General features: G+C 44.4%; 2 protein-coding genes and 2 long non-coding RNA genes across 5 annotated transcripts in view; 2 read left to right on the top strand and 2 right to left on the bottom strand.

Moving 5' to 3' along the window:
* Nucleotides 1-22,089, bottom strand: part of LOC308480937 — a 122,573-nt gene that overhangs the window by 47,774 nt on the left and 52,710 nt on the right. The gene's annotated exons all lie outside the window — the stretch shown is intronic.
* On the top strand, nt 124-10,980 carry NTAQ1 (N-terminal glutamine amidase 1). 2 transcript variants are annotated; one of them, XM_081012864.1, is made up of 6 exons: nt 131-565; nt 3,276-3,375; nt 5,763-5,813; nt 7,210-7,358; nt 8,818-8,942; nt 10,746-10,980. In XM_081012864.1, the coding sequence occupies exons 1-6, from the start codon at nt 459-461 to the stop codon at nt 10,850-10,852; spliced, it is 639 nt and encodes a 212-aa protein (XP_080868990.1). In that variant the 5' UTR covers nt 131-458; the 3' UTR covers nt 10,853-10,980. The 2 variants fall into 2 exon arrangements, with proteins under 2 accessions (XP_080868991.1, XP_080868990.1); XM_081012865.1 differs by lacking the exon at nt 5,763-5,813 and having other exon boundaries at nt 124-565.
* LOC308480935 lies at nt 14,671-19,551 on the top strand. The gene is made up of 2 exons (XR_013988318.1): nt 14,671-19,196; nt 19,232-19,551. It is a non-coding gene; the product is annotated as an uncharacterized lncRNA (long non-coding RNA).
* Nucleotides 21,407-22,089, bottom strand: part of FBXO32 (F-box protein 32) — a 33,304-nt gene continuing 32,621 nt past the window's right edge. Inside the window, exon 9 of the mRNA XM_081012752.1 lies at nt 21,407-21,887. Within this exon, the coding sequence (XP_080868878.1) occupies nt 21,798-21,887 (90 nt within the window). The 3' untranslated portion in view covers nt 21,407-21,797. The remainder of the gene's footprint in view (nt 21,888-22,089) is intronic.

Genomic DNA, 22,089 nt, shown 5'->3' with positions numbered 1-22,089 from the left:
CTTGCTTTGTGCAATTGTGCAGGATTGCAGCCCTGCATCCGGAGCTGGTGTTCTCACTAGACTGGCTAGGCAGCAGCCTGGGGCGCAGTACTGTATCTTTGAGAGGCAGTTTCATACAGATTACGGTAGTTTTGGTGACGAATTTATTTGGGGCGGGCCCCCAAGCAACAGCATGCATGCAAAGCAAGGCTCGGGGTTAGCAAGGCCAAGGTGGTTTTGCTGAAACCTCCCACCAGCTTTTGCTTGAGGCTTCCCCCTTCCGTGCACAGCTTCGCTTCCCTGGGATTTCCAGTCTTTGCAACGCTGCCGCGTTTCCCGGGGAAGGACTTGCTTGCAACACAAGCCGCGCGGTGCTTCCCGGGTCTAAGCAGCTGCAGCGGCGCCGAAATGCACCAAGCCTTTCTTCTGGAAATGAGCCCCGCACAACCTTCCCCCTTGCTAGCTGAGTGAGGGTCCGAATGGATCAGGCAGAGCCGGGTCTTGCAGATGCGGCAGCTGCAGCGCCGGCTGGCTATGAGCCCGCGGTGCCTGCTCGGCCCGGTTGCGTCTACACCGGCTGCTACTGGTAAGAAAGCATGCAACACGGGGGGAGAGGAGGCGATTGCTGCAATGCTCCTAATAGAATAGGACATAAGGACCACTTAATTCTAGAGCATCGCAGCTCTGGAGAGGATCGCAGCAGCTGCTGCAACCTTTTCCAGAATATCGGGAGCTCTCCAAAATATTAGAAGCCCCTCCGAAGTTGATTCCTGGAGAATTGCTTCCGCAGAAATCTTCCCCTTAACGCCAGTGCAGGAAGTTGAGACAGCTAGTGGCCGGAGGTTGTGGAAATTGTAGTTGATTGATGCTGGCATCTGTCTATCTTGAGAGACAAAGGAGGACGCCGCTGGGGGTGAAGTCAAACTGCTGCATTAATAGCACCGAAATTACCTCTCCAGATGACAAGACCTGCCTTGCTGACATAGGTTCACTCTCCTTGAGGTTACCTGATCACTGCATGCAAACACCCCACATTTCATTGGGAAGTTATGAACTTCCATCAGCATTGTTGTTGTTTAGTCGTTTAGTCGTGTCCGACTCTTCGTGACCCCATGGACCAGAGCACACCAGGCACTCCTGTCTTCCACTGCCTCCCGCAGTTTGGTCAGATTCATGTTTGTAGCTTCGAGAACACTGTCCAACCACCTCGTCCTCTGTCGTCCCCTTCTCCTTGTGCCCTCCATCTTTCCCAACATCAGGGTCTTTTCCAGGGAGTCTTCTCTTCTCATGAGGTGGCCAAAGTATTGGAGCCTCAGCTTCAGGATCTGTCCTTCCAGTGAGCACTCAGGGCTGATTTCCTTCAGAATGGAGAGGTTGGATCTTCTTGCAGTTCATGGGACTCTCAAGAGTCTCCTCCAGCACCATGATTCAAAAGCATCAATTCTTCGGTGATCAGCCTTCTTTATGGTCCAGCTCTCACCTCCATACATCACTACTGGGAAAACCATAGCTTTTACCATACGGACCTTTGTTGGCAAGGTGATGTCTCTGCTTTTTAAGATGCTGTCTAGGTTTGTCACTGCTTTTCTCCCAAGAAGCAGTTGTCCATCAGCATACCTGGGATCAAAGGTGTGTGTTTGGAGTGGGCATAGATTCTGGGAGAAATAAGAAGGTCTCCAGAAAAAAATCTGCTGATTACATTAAACACATGCTTTTAAAAGTGATTGGATCAAGCTTTTCAGAGTGGGACATGAAAGTGGAATGAGGAATAAACCCTGTAAAGAATGGGTGGAGAATCCCAAGAACCCTGGGGCAATTGGGGCTCTCGATTGCCCTGAGGGGACAATTGCTGTCCTCAGTCTGATCCCTGAAACTCTCCCTCACTGCCCATGCTTCTCATCCCAAATGTTTTGGCCTGGTCAGAATGTTTCTTTGAACCCTGATAGTGCATCTTGCTTGCCTGAATGGAGGATAGAGGTGGGGGTTTATATGTGGAAACTAGCCTACTGTATAAAAGAAAATCTTACATTCATTGCTTAGACCACTTTTGCCTCTGTTGTTTTTTTAATAACTTTTTATTCAAAATTAAAACAAAACATATTATCCAGAAATATATCATCCTTATTTCCCCCCCCCATTTTTCCTCCCTCCTCCTCCCTTCCCCCACAGAACCCACCCACCCCCCGACTTCCCTCAGTTCCAGTCTTTCTCTAAAAATGCTGTTTTCTGCATGTTACACAGTTGTATAGATCCTCAAACTATTTAGCTGATTATTATCAATAAAAGGTTTGTGAATGTTTATTCAAAGCCAGCCAAGGAGTCCAATTCGCTTTGTTGCGTCTTCAAATACTTTGTAAAGGCTTCCCATTCATCTTTAAAGTCACAGTTATCCTTGTCCCATAGCTTATATGTCAGTTTTGCCAGTTCTGTATCGTCCATCAATTTTTCTTGCCATGATTCTTTAGTTGGGGTTTCTTCAGTCTTCCATCCTTGTGCTATTGAAACTCTCGCAGGGTGGTTAGATAGAAGAAGTTTCCAGGAAGCGAATTTTCGTTTAAGTTATTGTAAGTCAAATCAAGAACCTCCAGAGCTGGCAAGGAGCCAAATCCTCGTGGCAAGGAGTTAAGCCTGTTCATCCCCAGGTTCAAGTGCTTCAGCTTCTGAAGGCTGCTAATCTGAATTGGCAGCTCCTCAATCTATTGTTGAAAAAGTTGAGCACTTCTAAATTCCGGAGGTCTGCAATGTTTGCAGGCACAGTTGTCAGCTTGTTGTGACTGAGGACCAGCTGTGTGATATGGGACAGAGTGAACAAGCCAGATATGTCCAGCATGCAAGAGATCCCTCGATCACACATGTCCACCTCCAATATGTTCTTCTCCCTACTCTCCTCCACAATTTTTTTCAGTGATTTGGACATGGTTAATCGACGGGACGGGACCGGGGCGCTGCTGGCTGCTCAACTCCGGCCGGCCGGGCTCCCCGCTTCACGGCACACGCCCTGCTCTGAGGCGCCGCCTCCGTCGGCTCCCGGGGCGAGTGCCTCCCTTCTCAGTGCGCAGGCGCCCTCTCGCGGCTGTTGTCGCATACACTTTTGCCTCTGAACCCAAACTCCCCACTAGCAAGTGGACCTCAGAATGTTGTCCGGAAGCGAGTGTGGGTCTCTCAGGCTGGGAAAGGTTCCCTATTTAAAAAACAACATAAAGTCAGTGAATGCATGCAATATTGAAATTTTATTACTGGGGAGAACGTGGAATGGAAATGTAGTAGGTTGTGTTTCTCTGTTTTCTCTGCTACAGTGAGGAAAATGTGTGGAAGCTTTGTGAATACATCCAAAACCAGAATCTATACCCTTTAGAAGAATTTTATGCGGTTTTCATTTCCAATGACAGGAGGATGGTGAGTTGTAGCATTTTGAACTGATTCTGAAATGCGAAATGACATTTGCCACGGCAGCATCAGAAGCTGGGTTCTATGGAATATATGTGATAGCTTAAGTGGCTTATTTGCTACTGCATGCAGAATAGGATCCTGGTAGTTGTTTTAGGTTGCAATCCTATACCTACTTCTCTTGGGGGTAAGCCTACCTGAAATCAAGGGGACTTTCTTCTGAGTAGACAGGCCGAGTGGAAATAGGGTTTGAAAGACAATGAAGATCAGGCCCATGACCATTACTCCTGCCTCCTGTTTTCTTAGTGGCCAACCGGATAGAATCATAGAATTGTAGACTTGGATGGGACCCCAAGCCCTATGCGGCCTAGGACCCACGTACCTATGAGACCGCCTCTCCTGGTATGCCCCGTGGAGGACCTTAAGGTCCACAAATGACAACATTTTGGAGTTCCCAAGTCACAAGGTGGTTAGGTTGGTCTCAACTAAGGCCAGGGCCTTTTCAGTACTGGCCCCGACTTGGTGGAACGCTCTATCACGAGAGACTAGGGCCCTGCGGGACTTGACATCTTTCCGCAGGGCCTGTAAGACAGAGCTGTTCCGCCTGGCCTTTGGTTTGGACTTGGACTTGGTTGTTGGGATACTGCCAGGGAGACAAAGGCCATCATGCCTCCACGTCGATTCCAGACGATCCATCGATCTCCCGTAGATACAGTATCAGTCAATTAGCTACACGAGCCTCAGAAATACAGTGGTGCCTCGCAAGACGAAATTAATCCGTTCCGCGAGTCTCTTCGTCTTGCGAAGCACGGCTATTAGCGGCTTAGCGGCTATTAACGGCTTAGCGGCTTTAAGAAAAAGGAAACAAACTCGCAAGAACTCGCAAGACGTTTCGTCTTGCGAAGCAAGCCCATAGGGAAATTCGTCTTGCGGAACGACTCAAAAAACGCAAAACCCTTTCGTCTAGCGAGTTTTTCGTCTTGCGAGGCATTCGTCTTGCGGGGCACCACTGTAGCTTGCCACAATCCAGGGCTCGTGCACGCCCTTTCAGCAGAGTTTGCACAACAAAAGATGCACCCAGGAGAGCATTATTTACAACTTTATTCAGCGTTGGTCAGAACAAACGAAAAACATGACTGTCTGCCTGCGTGTGGAGGCACAGAGAGAGACAACAACAGCTATATACAAAAAACAGAAACATCCTGTGAACAGGAAATACGCAGACTGTGACACAACAACCTGCTCCCTTTTTAAGGTGGAACGGAAATATCCTAACATCCCTCCCCTTATGGTTTTGACTTTTAAAATGAGGCTGCATTTTAAATTGCATTTTAACCCGTATTTTAAATTGTTTCTTTCTCTCCCCCCACCCCATTATGTTTTTACTGAAATTTTATTGGTGTTAGCCACCCTGAGCCCGGCTCTGGCCGGGGAGGGCGGGGTATGAATTATTATTATTATTATTATTATTATTATCATCATCATTATTATTATTATCATCTAGTCCAACCCCCTGGAATGCACGTATCTCAGCTAAAGCACCTATGACAGATGCAAACAGGATCTGAACGGAATAGCATTCTCCAGACCTGTGGGTTTCCCAGCAAGTGGTATTCAGGAGCATCTATGCCATGAAAACAGAATACATCCATCAGGATTAGTAGTCATGGATAGCCTTCTCCTTCATGAATTTGTCCAGTTCTCTTTTTAAAGCCACCCAAGTTGGTATCAATCGCTCCCATCTTGTGGGAGCAATAGTTTACCTATGCGCCCTATGTTCAAACCAAGTCAGTGTTTTAGTTGATATTGACTATGATTTGTTCAGGTCAGCCAGTTTCATAGCATGGATGATGAAACCAGCTTGCTTGAACGTACAAACCACAGTTTAGGGTTTTGGACAACATGCTAAAATGAGCTCAATCTAAGTGGGAGCAGAAAATTTTAGAAGACATCTGAAGGCAGCCCTGTTTAGGGAAGCTTTTAATGTTTAATAGGTTACTTTATTTTAGTGTTCTGTTGGAAGCCGCCCAGAGTGGCTGGGGAAACCCAGCCGGATGGGCGGGGTATAAATAAATTATGATGATTAGCTTTCGATCGGCTCATCACGGCCACCCCAGAGGTGGAGAGGGGAGGGCGTGAGTCTGAGGTTCGCCGCGAAATGCTAAACTTGAAATGGCTAAACTACGTTCATGTTAGGAGCAAATCTTCCATGGGTCTTCAAGAGCTTTTCAGGCACTCGGCATGGGGATATTTGGGTCTCATCCTGTATTCCGATGAAAAAAAATCTTAGCTGCATCAGATAATATTTTTTTAAAGCCTAACTCAATGGCAATCTGAACTCTTTTATCTTGGTTTACCGTACTGAAATGCAGTCACCTGTTCTCTGTAATCCACAGGTGCCCCTTTGGGAGCAGCAAGCAGGCATGGTTGGTCAACCTGTGATTTGGGTGAGGAAATTCAGAGCTTCCTTTCTTAGTTTAATGTTACAATTGCCCCTTCCACTGTTGCTGGAAATGGAGTTTTGAAGGAGTTTCCCCCCTGTGTAAGCCTGACCTAAGAAGGACAAATGTCCCTTTCTTCTCATATGCTGTTTTTGTACCATTTACCTCAGTAAAGTATTACCTGTTTCTTCTCTCTCTCTGGACTCCGTCTGCTTTATCCTGGTCCCTCTGCTAACGACTGTTACTGCTACTTTTATTTTCTTTTTAAATGCACCCATTGCGTTAAAAAAAGGTGTCGCTCTAGAGAAAGTGAATTCTGTGACCCCATTTCAACCTCCCTGCATAACCCACAGTTAAAAAGCTGTAGATATGTCTAGATTTTACCCAGTATTAGGCTAGAGGCCTGTTTTAAAGCACTTAATTCTAATGCAATTCGCCCAGTCTAAAGATGGCTGCGCCTCATTCAAATATGTGACATGCGCTAGGCCAGTCAATGAAATATAGCCTTGCCAGGAATTTAAATATATGTCTTGTGTGTCCATGTCCAACACACAAGCCAATGTAGTATGATATGAATCCTAATTTATGCTCCTTGAGCCAGAGGTGGGAAACTTGTGGACCTTCGGATGTTGCTAAGACTACAACTCCCATCATGCCTGGCCATAGCTGGGACTGATGGGAGCTGGAGTTCGACAGCGTCCGGTAATATTTCTAGGTAAATGTATATTCTGACACCACTGGGTGGTATTCAATAGCTGAGATTCCTGCATTGCAGGGGGTTGGAATGGATGACCCTTGGAGTCCCTTCTGACTACTGCCTTTCATCCTAACCTACCTGTCAGGGTTGTTGTGAGGATAAAATGAAGAGAGGGAGAAGGTAAAGGACTCCTGGACGGTTAAGTCCAGTCAAAGGTGACTATGGGGTTGCGGCGCTCATCTCGCTTTTCAGGCCGAGGGAGCCGGCGTTTGTCCACAGCCAGCTTTCTGGGTCATGTGGCCAGCATGACTAAAAACTGCTGACCATGACGAGGGCCAGAGCGCACGGAAACGGCGTTTACCTTCCTGCCACAGTGGTACCTATTTATCTACTTGTGCTGGTATGCTTTCGAACTGCTAGGTTGGCAGAAGCTCACCCCGTCATGCGGCTTCGAACCGCCGACCTTCCAATTGGCAAACCCAAGAGGCTTGGTGGTTTAGACCACAGGGCTCAAAGTGTGTACTACACCAACTCAATTTCTTGGAGGGAAAAAAATGCAATAAGTTTTTTTTTCCATATAAAAAATATTTTTAAAAAAGTTGATTGTGTATGTTTTTGAATTGTTTTATTCCTAGATGAAGACTTCTCTCAGCCATTTGTCACAGATTCTTACAGTTAAGAAGTTGTAATACTGTCTACTTACAGGACTACCATGTTGTTTTGCTTCATGTGGCCAGCGGAAACCAGAATTTCATTTACGACCTCGATACTTTGCTGCCTTTCCCTTGCCCCATCGACACCTATATTGAAAAGGCTTTTAAATCAGACAGCGTTATTCATCCAGAATTTCAAAGGTGAGGGCAGACATTGCCTGTGCAACTGTAGTAACAACCAAGATTTTGGCCTACTCAAAACTGGCATGGCACATTACAGGTTTAGTTGGCCTCTGCTGAACTTCTGCACTTTGTATTTCAGGCAGTATCATACCACTCTAAATCATCATGGCTTCCCCCCAAAAAAACCCTGGGAACTAGTCTGTTAAGGGTGCCCATGGTTATTAGGCACCCCCTATTCTCCTCCCGATCCTACAGTTCCCAGGTTTTTAACAGCCTCTTCTTAGGGAACTCTGGGAATTATAGCTCTGTGGAGAGAACAGGGGGTCTCCTAACAACTCTCAGCTCCCCTTCGCAAACTACAGTTTGCACAAATGCTAACAGGTAAGTGGAATTGTCATAAAGTGTTTTTGTTTTTCCTCTTTTTATATTTCTGTTCATCATTTTTGTAGATCGTGGATGTAAACAATTTGGTGGCAAAGGAAGAATGGGATACCTTCCATAACCATAAAGCAGGCATAGGCAAACTCCGGCCCTCCAGATGTTTGGGACTACAGTTCCCATCATCCCTGACCACTGGTCCTGTTAGCTAGGGATAATGGGAATTGTAGTCCCAAACATCTGGAGGGCTGGAGTTTGCCTATGCCTACCATAAAACATTCTAAGGCACCAACAGATTTAGATGCTCCTGTTTTGACAGTAAAATAAAATAATAATAATAATAATAATATATTATTTATACCCCACCCACTGTGGGCAGCTTCAAACACGATATTAAAAGCATGATAAAACACCAAACATTAAAAACTTCCCTAAACAGGTCTGCCTTCAGATGTCTTCTAAAAGTCAGGTAGTTGTTTATTTCCTTGACATCTGATGGGAGGGCGTTCCACAGGGTGAGCGCCACTAATGAGAAGGCCCTCTGCCTGGTTCCCTGTAACTTGGCTTGTCACAGGGAGGGAACCTCCAGAAGGCCCTTGGAGGTGGACTTCAGTGTCCGGGCTGAACGGTGTGAGTGGAGATGCTCCTTCAGGAACTATACAATGATAAAGCAGGCTTTTGCCTACAAAAACATTTGCAGCAGTGCACTTGTTAGTCTTTTAAAGTGCCACAGAGAGAGAGTCTCATGGTTTCTTTTGCTTCCAGGTCAATTCTATGATTTCTACTTGGACGTAAGCCCAACAGTGATCAGTGGGGCTTTATTCTCATATAGGGCTCTGCGGCCCTAGGGTGCACTCCCTTAACCTGAAAGTTAAGCCCCATTGCATTGCGATTTAAACCATACTTCAAAAATGTAATTTGCGTGTTTAAAGTGGATTTCCTTTTAAAACAGTTCACGGTTAACTACATTTGAGGAGTTTGATGCCTAACGATCCATGTTTGGTCCAGCTGTAGCTGAAAATACTAGGAGCAGAGTCAGCCCTGATGTTTCCATTGCGGACTATGCAATCCCCGTCACATAAGTGTTTGGCTTGTTTAGAAAAGTCCGATTGGTTCGAGCCGACGTGTACCTGAAGACGTTTGCTTCTGACCGATCCCACATGAAAGATGCCAGCGGGAACTGGCAAAAGCCGCCTCCATTATACCCGTGCATCGAGACCGCAGGTAAGAAGTTGTTTTAGACACCCGCTACATCTGCTGTCTTAACATTCCCTTTGCAGGCTCAAAGCATTTCATATATTTGACAGCATGGACGCATCTGCATTACACATCCAGAGCAGTATCACACCAGTTTAAACAGTCCTGGCTCCCACCAAAGTATCCTGAGAACCGTAGTCTTAGACACTGTTAGGACACTCTCAGTCCCGTTTGTTGTTGTTGTTTAGTTGTGTCCAGCTCTTCGTGACCCCATGGACCAGAAAACAAATGGACAATGCTACTTAAAACTGCTTTCAGATGGAGCCATACTTTGAGGGGGATTTTATATTGAGATAGGGGTGATTATTAAGATATGCCATAAAGTTCCATCAAATACCCCTGCAAAATCTTCAAGAGCTCTTCAGTTTCCTGCCGCACGTAGAGATGATTGAGTTTTCCCATGGCTGCAACATGCACAACCTTTTTTGAGTCAGTTATTGCTGAAATTTCCCTCTTAAGTCTTCCCTTCTTTTTAACAGCCCACCCTCTTTGCCTCCAGATTTGCTGGTTTAAGCCTGTCCAGAACATAGACCCGATGCCTGCCGGCGCACCTGTCCGTGTCTACCTGTAGACCATTGGTCATACCTAGCTCAGCATTTTCTACAATGAATGGCAGTGTCTCTCCAGGTGTGCAGACAAGGGTCTTGAGCATGGACAGATGCTCTTGTCGGATGCCGAATTGCCTAGAGGTGTTTTAGGGGTCTGTTTAGGAACCTCCACCACTCAAATATACTATTTATTTATTTATTTTTTAAATCATTTTTATTGGTTTTACAAATACAAAGTACAAATAAACACAAACTAGTAAAGATATATCTGTATAAAGAGATTCTCTGAATCTCGGGACTCCCCCCCCCCCATGGGGTCTCATTTTAAGAATCTGCAACTGCATATTCATATATAACTCCAATTTTTATATCAAACCATATTGTCCGTTGTATTTTTTTATACTACAAGTGAGTCAAAATCCTGCTCTTGTTTCCATCTGCTTACACTGGTCTCCTAGATAGCTTATAAGTTTTTTCCATTCTTTTATTAAGTTTTTACCCTCTTGGTTCCTGAGTTTTCCTGTCAGCTTTGCCATCTCGGCATAGTCCATCATCTTAGTTTGCCATTCTTCTCTGGTAGGGACTTTATCTTCTTTTCAACTCTGAGCTAATAAGACCTGGGTAGCTGCTGTTCCAGACATAAAAAAGTCTTTTCTGCTCCTTTGGTAGATCGGTACCTGTAATTACTAATAAAAAGGCTTCAGGTTTCTTAACAAAAGTTATTTTCAACATTTTCCCCCCATTTCATTATGTATCATCTCCCAGACAACTTTCTGGGACACTCAAATGTACTCTTGACATCATTGGTGTTGACCTTTAAAGCCCTAAATGGCCTCAGTCCAGTATACCTGAAGGAGCGTCTCCACCTCCATCGTTCTGCCTGGACACTGAGGTCCAGCGCTGAGGGCCTTCTGGCGGTTCCCTCCTGAGAGAAGCAAAGCTACAGGGAACCAGGCAGAGGGCCTTCTCAGTAGTGGCGCCCGCCCTGTGGAACGCCCTCCCATCAGATGTCAAAGAGATAAACAACTACCTGACATTTAGAAGCCATCTGAAGGCAGCCCTGGAAGTTTTTAATGTGTGACATTTTGATGTATTTTTAATCTTTGTTGGAAGCCGCCCAGAGTGGCTGGGGAAACCCATTCAGATGGGCAGGGCACTAATAATAATAATAATAATAATAATAATAATTTATTTCTCTCTCTCTCTCTTTTTTGAAAAAAAGACTTCAAGATGAACCTGGATGACTTCATCAGTATGAATCCAGATGTTGGATGGGGATCTGTGCTGTCTCTCCCTGAATTTGTGCAAGGGTTCGGCAGCCAGAACTGATTTTTGACTCACGGCGAAGAAATCCTTTTGATGAGCGCCATTCCTATTTATTGTATTCAGATGTTTAAAGTTGGACTAATCGTACTGGTTGCATTTAGGCGGGGGGAAATAAAAGAAAATGTACTGAACGGAATAAAACCTTTTTTAAAAAAAATAAAATTAAATATATTTATATATATTGAGAGGAGCCAAAATAACATAGGAAGACTAGATTGTTGGTCCATTTAACTCAGTATTGTCTACCCTGACTGGCAACAACTCTCCAGGGTTTCAGACTAGGAGCTCTCAGACAGGCCAGTGTTTGACTCCGGGAACCTCTGCATACTCTACTGGTACGTTATGCCATTTTTCTTGTGAAATCCTTCATGTTCTAGATTGTTCTATCTTCTACCGGCAGTGGAGCCCCCTGCAGGACACAAATGAAGCCGCTCAGGGGTGGGCAATAGGTAGATGGGTAAGAATGCTTTGAGAGGCGTGTGAGAAGGGGGAGATATAAAACAACTGCTTAGAACACCCAGATCAGCAGATTCTGCCTAAAATTGGGAGGCAAGTACAGTGGTACCTCGGGTTAAGAACTTAATTCGTTTCAGAGGTCCGTTCTTAACCTGAAACTGTTCTTAACCTGAGGTACCACTTTAGCTAATGGGGCCTCCAGCTGCTGCTGCTGTGAGATTTCTGTTCTCATCCTGAAGCAAAGTTCTTAACCCGAGGTACTATTTCTGGCTTCTGTAACCTGAAGCGTCTGTAACCCGAGGTACCACTGTATGTGGAAAGCTGAGCTACGAAGCTCCTTTCTATGAAGGCAAATGCTGTGGCAAAGAATTTGTTGTTGTTTAGTCGTTTAGTCGTGTCCGACGCTTCGTGACCCCATGGACCAGAGCACGCCAGGCACTTCTGTCTTCCACTGTCTCCCGCAGTTTGGTCAGACTCATGTTTGTGGCAAAGAATTTAGCAAATTGCAAAAAAATAATGGGTCAAGATATCGGTAGAAAAACGATGCCAGTAATTCCAAACTGCACCCACCGGCTGCCTTGTTTAGTGGGATAAATGATCTCACCTAAGCCAGCACAAATTGATAATAGCCAAATGATATTCTCATTTAGATCTGAATGTTCTTAACCAGAACCCGGGAGCTCTTTTATTACCATTTACACCCCAAAGCTGGAAAAGAGGCTGTTTATTTTCATACATACGTAAAATGTGTTGCGTATTGAGCTGCACCATGAATTGGATGTCTGTAGAGGTAATAATTGTTTTATTATTATTGAATGCAATTAACATTTTGAATGCAACTTGGAATTTTCTCTGGGTGCAGATCTACCTTTAGCCAGCAGAGTGTGCTTTTAGCATTGGACAAAGGGCAGCGCAGTTTCTAAGATTTTCAGAGGCTTGGATGGCCTGCCGGTCAATTTAATCCGGCCCCCAAGGCAGTATATGTCCTGGGGTAAAATCCTAAAAAATGCTCAACAACTTTGGGGTAAAATTTTAAAAAAAGCTTAGCAACTTAAGCTCAACAACTCCAATCCTAAAAAACGCTCAACAACATTTGGGTTAAATCCCTAAAAAGGTCAACAACTTTGGGGTAAACTTGTAAAAAAAAAAAGCTTTGGTCGGCCCTCATGCATGTTCACTTCATCAAATCTGGCCCTCTTTTTAAAAAGTTCGGACACCCCGGTTAAGCGGTGTTGCAGTACACCTCTGAAGACTAGAAGTGTTGGATTCATAGAATTTTAGAGTTGGAAAGGACCTCGAGGATCATCTAGTCCAGTACAGGAATATGTAGCTGTCCCATACAGGGATCGAACCTGCAACCTTGGCATTATCCGCACTAGGCACTAACCAACTGAGCTATCCAGTGCTGCTCCAGCTTAAAGGGTTCCAGGGGCAACTGATTGGCATGTGGCCCCCAGAGGGTTGGTTTAGGGTGAATGCAACCCTCAAGCAAAAAACACACACAAAAAAACCCAGACTCCCTGCCATAGATAATTCTGGGAAGTGGCTGTTTTTGAAGGTCTCCTGTAGCTTCTTGATGGGAAGACTAATACTGTGTTCTGTCACTAGGTGTCACTGTTTGCAGTTTGTCTCCTATTGAAAGAACAAAGGTCTAAGCCAGGCATGTCCAAAGTCTGTTTCGGGGGCTTGATCCGGCCCGTGTGGCAGTTTATTTCCTGGAAGAAAATCCTAAAAAAACCTCAACAACTTCAATCCTAAAAGCTCAACAACTTTGGTCGGCCCCCACAGCCCTTCACTTCATCAAATCTGGCCCTCTTTGAAAAACGTTTGGACACCAGTGGGACTCTTAAGCATAAAGCTGTCCATTCCTCACGTACATGATTTGAGCACTGTCATGGCAGTGGATAAAATCCATGAATTATTACATGCAGAAAAATAAATGAGTGGTGTACGTTCAATCTACAAAGAAAATTGTATGCAAATTAAACAGAATATTCAATTTGTTTATTAACAATAAGTAATACCAGCAACAAACCATCATCTTCCCTTTTTTATTGTTTTACTGGAATCTGCTTAGTGGGTGCCTGGAACTCCCATGCGACAATACCATATCCTGCGTTTGGACATTTCGGTTATCAAAAACTGAATAAAATTAAGTGAAGTGGAGCTTTCCCACGGGGACCAGAGTACAGGAATTAGCATGTGGGAGCAGCAGTAGAAAACAGAAATGTGTGTTCGTATGTGAAATCCCTCTGTGCATTGCAGAAATGTCATTATTTTGGCAGCAGCAACCCACTTACTCTTCCCTTTAGGGAGCCCTTTCTTAAGTAAACATGTTGCAGACTGCATTCCTTTGGTGTGTGTGTGTGTTTGATATTTCCTGCAACTTCCAAATACAACTCAAAAACAAAACGCTGCTCAAGTCGGCTGTGGACTCAGCAGAAAGAGAAGGTTTATATCTCCACTCATTCTACAATGCTGGGTATTTCCTGTAATTCCCTCGATCTCCCCCACTCCATCACAACTGTCTAGACGCATCTCCAAACTACCATTAACCCTGAGTCCCGTCGTCGTGTTAAAAATAGCGGATGTATAAGCATAAAGCTTGCGGTGACGGGAAAATGGCAGGTTGCGCTTCGGTACCCCACAAGCCAGTTATTTTGAGGAAAGAAACATTTAATTTGTAAAAAAAAAAAAAAAGGGACTTGAGGAAATTCTGAAATGAGTGCAGCAAAGCATGCCTCGTTGACACTGAGGTTGCAAAATGAGATATTTCAGCAGGAGAGCGATTAGAATTGTGGAATAAAGTTGCTGTTGTTTAGTCGTGTCTGACTCTGCGTGACCCCAGGGACCAGATCATGCCAGGCACTCCTGTCTTCCACTGCCTCCCGCAGCTTGGTCAGCCTCATGTTAGTAGCCTCGAGAACACTGTCCAACCATCTCGTCCTCTGTCGTCCTCTTCTCCTTGTGCCCTCCATCTTTCCCAGCATCAGGGTCTTTTCCAGGGAGTCTTCTCTTCTCATGAGGTGGCCAAAGTATTGGAGCCTCAGCTTCACGATCTGTCGTTCCAGTGAGCACTCAGGGCTGATTTCCTTCAGAATGGATAGGTTTGATCTTCTTGCAGTCCATGGGACTCTCAAGAATCTCCTCCAGCACCATAATTCAAAAGCATCAATTCTTTGGCTATCAGCCTTCCTTATGGTCCAATATAGTTACTCTGGATTAAATCACATCTGCACCAAAAGTCTTGATTCAGTTGACACTTTTCAGGGTGGGGCAATTCATCTTAGGCATTGGTTTGGACAACGATTAAAACACTCTCTCTCTCTCTCTCTCTCTCTCTCTCTCTCTCTCTCTCTCTCCAACTCCCAAGAGTGCACTTCACATCTGACACAATGCATATGCATTTTGTACAAGTGCAGAAATATCGCATATAACACAGCCCCAACTCTGACTTAAGGGTTGCAGAATGTGAAATGCAGTTGGCAAATGCCGATAGGTTACCTTTGAAGCTACAGAGCTTCTATCCTAATTTCTCTTCCTAATTAGGGCTTCCAATCTCTGCTTTTCACTCTGTAGCCCCCACAAATTCATAGGAGTTGCGGACTGCTGAAGGATGGGGAAATTGACAGAAATCCCTCCCCTCTTGCAAGAATAAAAGAGCTGGTAAAACTTGTATTGAAAACAAGTAATTTTAGGGAGGAAATCCCAGAGGGAATTGTTAGATGTTTAAAAATACAGTGGTACCTCAGGTTAAGAACTTAATTCGTTCTGGAGGTCCGTTCTTAACCTGAAACTGTTCTTAACCTGAGGTACCACTACAGCTAATGGGGCCTCCCGCTGCCGCCACTCGATTTCTGTTCTCATCCTGAAGCAAAGTTCTTAACCTGAGGTACTATTTCTGGGTTAGCAGAATCTGTAACCTGAAGCGTCTGTAGCCCGAGGTACCACTGTAATCAATTAAATAATTAATAATAATAATAATGCATGTTTTTAGTGTTTCACACATTTGGGGACAGATCTAGCTCTTCAAACATTTCTTTATAAGCATGAAAGCAAGCAGCTTAACAGCAAAAAGGGTTTTGTTTTTTTTTAAAAAAAATGCAGAAGAGCAACATTAAGAGATTTTCATCTTATCTAAAACTGTAAAATGTTTGGACTGTTATGTAAGAACATGAGAAGACCCTTGGCGGATCATGTCAAAGGCCCATCTAGTCCAGCATCCTGTTCTCACAGTGGCCAATCAGATTCCTATGGATATTGTGATTGGGGAGGAATGACTTAAATAAAATTCGGAAGAATGGAGAGACACAATACATTTAAGTTGTCCCCATAGCTGGGTGAGCATGGCAGGGGGGAGAACAGAGAGAGATAAAAGGGACTGAAGCAAAAGGGCAAGTTTGAGTCAAACAAAGACAGGGGGAAAATACAACATTAATAATTTCTGAACATTTTATTTATAATTCAGTGTCAAAAAAGTTTACAAAAAATCTTTTTACATCGCTGCTTGTTCCAAACAGTTGTAAAAATCAAAAACGGCTGAACATGCAAGAAAAGAATGTGCGACATTTATATGAAAAGATTTTCAAGCACCCCATTATACACAAAAAGGGTTTCAATTACACAACAAGGTATGCTTTTCAACCTCTGAACCACCCTATTGAGCTACATGAAAGTAAACCTCCTTTAAACAAGTAAAGTTTCCACTTTTAGACAAATATAGGCAGCTATATATTATTAATGGCAATGGAGTTCTTAAAAAAAAACTTGATTTTCTTTTTTTTTTAAAAAAGAAAATAATTCATTCTTGAGCTGGCCTATTGGCATGATGTAGAGTGAAATATAACTTTTTTCTGTCAAGACAGTACGTGAGAGGGAAAAGGGCTGAAGGAGCCGGAGGGCCAAACGGATGCCTCTCCCTTTCCCCCAGTTTCCAAACAATGAACGATTCTGAATGAATGGAACGATTCTCATTTCTACAAGGCAACGGCGGAGAGCTTTTACCACCACTGCTTTACAGAGGCTGCAGCTGAACTCCGCTGATGCCAACATACTTTGTCATGGCATCTTTGGTGCAGCGCAAAGATGGACAACCAGTGGTCCTTCAGGACATTTTGGATCATCCTTGACATGCTGAAAGACAACAGGTTCCTCATCTCTGGTGTACAGCCACAAATCCCAGCCAAAGTACTCTGGAGAAGATCTGATGGTAACCAACAAGGTCATTCTGGAGTAAAGGGTTCTGAAGGCTTTCCCCAATGTGGCACATACTACTAATCCCAAACTCAGAGATCCATTGAACGTAAGGATGGAGGCCCCTGGATGTAGGAAGGGTCTTATGGCTGTATCTTCAGGTTGTTGTTCTCCATCCTGTCAGGGATGGAGAAATCTATCCATTTCGGTTCTCCCAAGTTTTTTTTTTTTTTTTTTAAAAACCCCTCAAATTCAGTTCTCCGCCCTTCCACAACATTTTGCAATTCTTTTTTTAAAAAACCCTCATGAAAACTCACCAGCATTTCCATGCTAATTTCTCCTAATAGATGCATACACCCCAACCCCCGAAAATCAATTTCCTCTTAGAGAATGTATTTTCGCACACCTCGCTTGACTGGAGAATCGAGCTGCAAAATTTCAGAAAAGTGCAAATTTCCAAAGATGGCTTTTTTCCGGTTCACGTATTGCTTCAAGATATGGGGCAAATTTGCCTTTAAATGCTAACTGGATCGAATTGCTCCCCAATTCCTGGCTGCAATTAATTGGGGGGGGACGGAAATGCCTGGAAAATATGTCTGGAACAGGGAGAGAATTCTTTTGGGAGCGATTTGTGGAAGTGTACTGAGATTGTCATTCTATTTGCTGGATGTTCTACAGAAGGGAAACCTATGGTTTTATCCTCTCAAAGAGAACAAACCCTATCCATTGATTCCAATAAGAAGAAAAGCCAGTTAAGGGCCAGTGAACATTCATCACCGTCCCAAGGTCATGTCAGGAAAATGACCCATGGCACCCCTCCTCTAATTCGCCTCTGCCTTTTCATCCTCTTCACCATCAGAGCTCCAATTTGGGGGAAGGGGAAGCAATAGCACAGGCATAGGCAAACCCGGCCCTCCAGATGTTCTGAGACTACAACTCCCATCATCCTTGACCACTGGTGCCATTAACTAGGGATGATGGGAGTTGTAGTCCCAAAACATCGGGAGGGCCGAGTTTGCCTATGCCCGCAATAGCACCAGTTCTTTCCACGGTGGCTGGGAGGAAACCCACCCCCCCATACGAGAGCAGATTTCCCTCTCTGCCCACAGAATACAAGATCAGCCATATTGTATGGCCCTTGGGATACTACGAGGAACCATAGGATTGTGCACCCAAGTTTGTTAACCCTGAAATCAACGGGCCTTTAGTTCATCAGGATCAAGCCCATTGCCTTCAAGAGGTTTTCCCTACACTACATCACATTTTGCAGCAGTACTCCTCCAAGTGCAAATTCCCAGAGTTAAGACGCTATAGATAGAGATTGTTCAATGGGTGAAAATCCAGCAATTGTATGTTCGTTGGACATAAAACCTGTACAAATGACATAAGACTGGGTTCTGACGATGGAATGAGAAGGGGGCATTTTCCAGACACATGAGGATCTGAAAGCTAAAGGAGCTCTTTGTCACTTCCAGTTGGAAAACGTCTTTATGACTGCAGTTACATTTTAAAAAAAGGGTTCAAAAAACAACCTGGTCAGTATTTTGCCTCACGTATGTCACAGGCAGAACTCCAGGATGCTTAACAATTTTTCTAAAATAGGGGTGGAGGGGGAAAGAGCTAACCTCATCTTTAAAAAAAAAAAGGGGGGGGAGCGTGACTTTAAGTCATAAAGGCATCACATTGACAGCAACTCATTGTTTTCGCCAACGAGTCAGCTAGCGAGAGGAGTGGTTTCAATTAAATAGACGGGTTTATGGCAAGATGCAAGAAGGGTCGTTAAAATGAGCCTTGCGACAGGTTGCACGGAAATCTGTGCCAACATCTCCCCCTTCGCCCGCCTGTACAACAAGTGGATGGTTTCAAGCCCAGGAACATCTCGTCAGTTTTAGGAGAGACTTAACTGCACTTGGAAGGATCCTGGTTTGTTTCAGCTTAAGCCATCCAGGGTCAGATAAATCTGGTAAGGAGCCAAAGTTAGTTAACTGTTGGGATGCCCTCAAGGAGGAGTTTGGTGTCTGAAGTTGTACAGTACTACATATCCACAGGTATCCATCCTACAGGTGCCCCAGCATCTGATTTTATGTCATACAAAGAGTCCATACTTGCCAACCAAACTGCTCCCAAAATGACCTGAGGCACCATTGAGGGTTTTTGGTCACCTGTATGCATGTTTTTCGACACATGAAAGAGATTCTGATTCATCCAATAGCTAAACAATAATATATACAAGGTGCATACAAAACTCCCCCTAACAACGGGTGGAATAAGTGCTTCTCTAGTATAAAACTCACACATTTCGTAAAAATCAAAAAAAGTCCTATCCTAATATAAACCAGGAGAATTTGCTTGCCAGAGGCTAGTTTGGATGTAGGAAATGCTCGATAGGTCCAGAAATGTTACCCTACCATTTTTATTTTTATTTTAATGGGCTTCATAATAAAAACGAGTCGGCACATACATGTAAGCAGTCCCTTTAGTGGTCGCTGGCGCCCATTGGTACTGGTAGGGCAGAAGGCAGGGAGGCCAAGAGTAGGTGGCGGCAGAGCCCATGATAGGCACAGCCAACTCATTCTAGGTTTGCCCCCATCCTCCCAGCTACCAAGTTCTATCATGGCAGTGCTGAGACCATGGAGGAGGAAGCCGATAGCCAGTGGATGCAAGTAAGAAAGGAGTTGGAATTGGCAGAGGGAAGACAGTTTGTTGGTGGGACAACATCCCATTCAATCTAAGGGACCACTGAATCTCCTCCCTCTTTCATTCACGCATCGTCTAAACACCAAAAGCCACTTTCTGCTTACACTCAGACCCATCATCTACTCTCCTAAACTATATAGGCTGCTAAATTCATTTCCTGAAAGACACAACCACATGGCAAATACATCAGTTCGATAACAAGTTATACCAACTCCTCACGTCAACCACCACCAACGCCTCTGCTCTCACTTCCCTGTTCCAACTTCACTTCATTTCCGCAACTTGCTGGCTCCAGCAATGCCCCTAAACGACCCTTAGCGTCGTTGAAAACCTGTGCTTCTATATTAAATCTTAGCCCCCCAAAAAGGGTATTTTATGCACGTACCCTGCTGTCAGACTGTACCTTTGTTTTGGTTTACTGCTTTGAATAATACCAATAAAATGATCGTGATTATTTGAAATCTTTTACATCCCTGTGCGTTGAATTTCTGTGTTTCAGCACCAAACCCGATGCAGTATATAGGAGCAGCAGCTCCAAAGGAGAAACGTTTTCACACGACACAGGGCAACTTTCATCATGTTGGTTCTTTGGATAATGTAGCTTGTTTGAGTGTAGCTGTACCCTTTATTAGACCATGTGTGGTACCAACATAGGCTAAGCACAGATACATGTGCCTCATGGGGGTTTAGACATTCTTAATGCACACACCTGCCTGTGGTCTTATTCAAGCAAAAGGTAATAGCTCTTCTACAGTTCTCTAGGCCACACACTTCTCAGAATCCAACACTGACACTTATTTAGGGGACAGAAGCGAGTCCTCCACCTTTGGTGGAGTTTTAGTGTTTCCCCTGCAATTAATTTAATACTGGGCCGGTTCTGCAAGGAAGGAGAAAGGCAGCGGTAGGAGCATCCACTTTGCAAACAGAAAGCCTCAGGTTTAATCCCATCCCAGCGGGTTCTACAGTTTGAGAGCGGGTGATGTGGAAGTTGCAAAATTGTTCTGGGGGTGTGTGGGAAGGAGGAGGTGGGTTCATGTCACACAGGCACCGGCCAAAGAGTGGATCTTCCACATTCAAGCTCCACAGAGCTTAAAGCCTACATAGCAGAATGTATTGCACATTAGAGCTTGCCCGAGAACAGACAAGCGACGTCTCTTTGCAAAAAGCAAGGCTTGCTACACCACTTTCACAGCACAATGTATTTGTACGTATGCAAAGTCAACCAGTCCTGGAGGCAACATTGCAGCTCCTTCGTTCCTCCCTGGTCATTCTGCTGCTCCATCGCGCTGAGAACTAAGCCATGGCTTGCTTGCGCATGTTGCTTGAACCCGGGCTTGTGGTATAAATCTTCCACACGACCCGTAAACTGTAAACCACAGGGCAGACCTTAGGGTACAGCTTGTGGTTAGTCTGGACTAACCACAGGCAAACTCAGCGCTCCAGATGTTTTGGGACTACAAATCCCATCACCCCTGACCACTGGTCCTGTTAGCTAGGGATGATGGGAGTTGTAGTCCGAAAACATCTGGCGGGCGAATTTGCCTATGCCTGGTCTGGACAGAGCTTAGCCATAAGACTAGGTTTGGAAGACATGCTAATCTAAACTATGTTTAGTTCAGCACAGTAGCTGAATGACTCCAGAGGAGCAATGTGGCTGCGATCTCCGCTCCCACACCCAAGCATTCATGCTAAGCCAGTTTGGGCTCAGTGTGACATGTGAATTTGGGCACTGTATTGGAGAGAGACTGACAGCAACAACAACAGCAGGCCTCTAGAAAATATGCAGGGCCGATGTGATGTGACACACCAACTAGAATCTCCATCATTAATTCTTCTTCGTGTTTGTTGTTTTACCAGCAATCACAACAGGCCCACTGTTCTGCTGGAGCCTTTCCAAATTTCTGAGAACCAGGCTTTTCGAACAAAAGAGCAAGCAGACTCTTAAGCAGTAACAAAAAGGAGTTAAGTCTACTTTTGCCATCAACTTCCCCCTTTAAATCTCTACAAAGTACAAACACTTCACATTGCATATCGGGTTGGCTGCAAAGCTTTTCAGAGGTAGAAAATGGTGTGGTGTGTACATTTTACATTGATTTTCATTTTATCTTAAAGGATAAAGGGCTATGCCCTTGTAAGCTACCGATTCTAAAAATGTCTTCTGTATAAATATCTATTGTAAACAAAACCCAGAGCGGGAAGTAGTTCAACAGCTTTAGCCTAATCATGGTGTTTTAATTTCTCTAGGCTTTGGAACCAGAGACATTTCAAACGGATGCAAAAAAACAAAAACAAAACAAATTTGAATTTCCTAAGCAGAATAAGGATTCTCCCCAGTTGCTTGCACTCAGATTCTTACAAAGCATCATATATTTACAGTGTTTACACATTTATCAGTTCAGTTGGAAGGCCATATTCTCAAAAAGAGTTCAATGCCACTGAATAATGACTCCCTTCGCCTCCTAAAATCCTCTTGTCCTCTTGACTCAGGAACTCCAAAGCCGTAATATTTACACACAATATACAGGTTGAGCGAGCCTGTTTGGCAGTATAAAGTGTCCCATCAGAGTAGCAAAATATTTACACAGTGAAATTACTTGGGGATTCAAAATCTGAACAAGTTGATGAAGTCCTGGGGTGAAAGAGAAGTCAAGCAGCCCTCCGGGTTGTTAGCCGTGCATGGATGATCGGTGCCCTGAAAAGGAAGAAAATCTGGTTGTATAGAGATGGTACCAATGTTGATGGCATATCTGCAGGTAGCTTAGCAACAATAAAACAGCTTACTTGCAGCAAGGGGAGTTTTGCTGCTGCTGCTGCTGGAGGCACAAGCTGCAAGCTCAGCCAAGTCACTCATGCCGTCAACGTAGTACAAGTGGCTGTTGGGCCACATGCATCAG

Source organism: Podarcis pityusensis, assembly GCF_964106645.2.
Source record: "Podarcis pityusensis genome assembly, chromosome: 7".
Classification (NCBI taxonomy): Eukaryota; Metazoa; Chordata; class Lepidosauria; order Squamata; family Lacertidae; genus Podarcis; species Podarcis pityusensis.
This window is presented reverse-complemented; position numbering and strand designations above follow the sequence as displayed.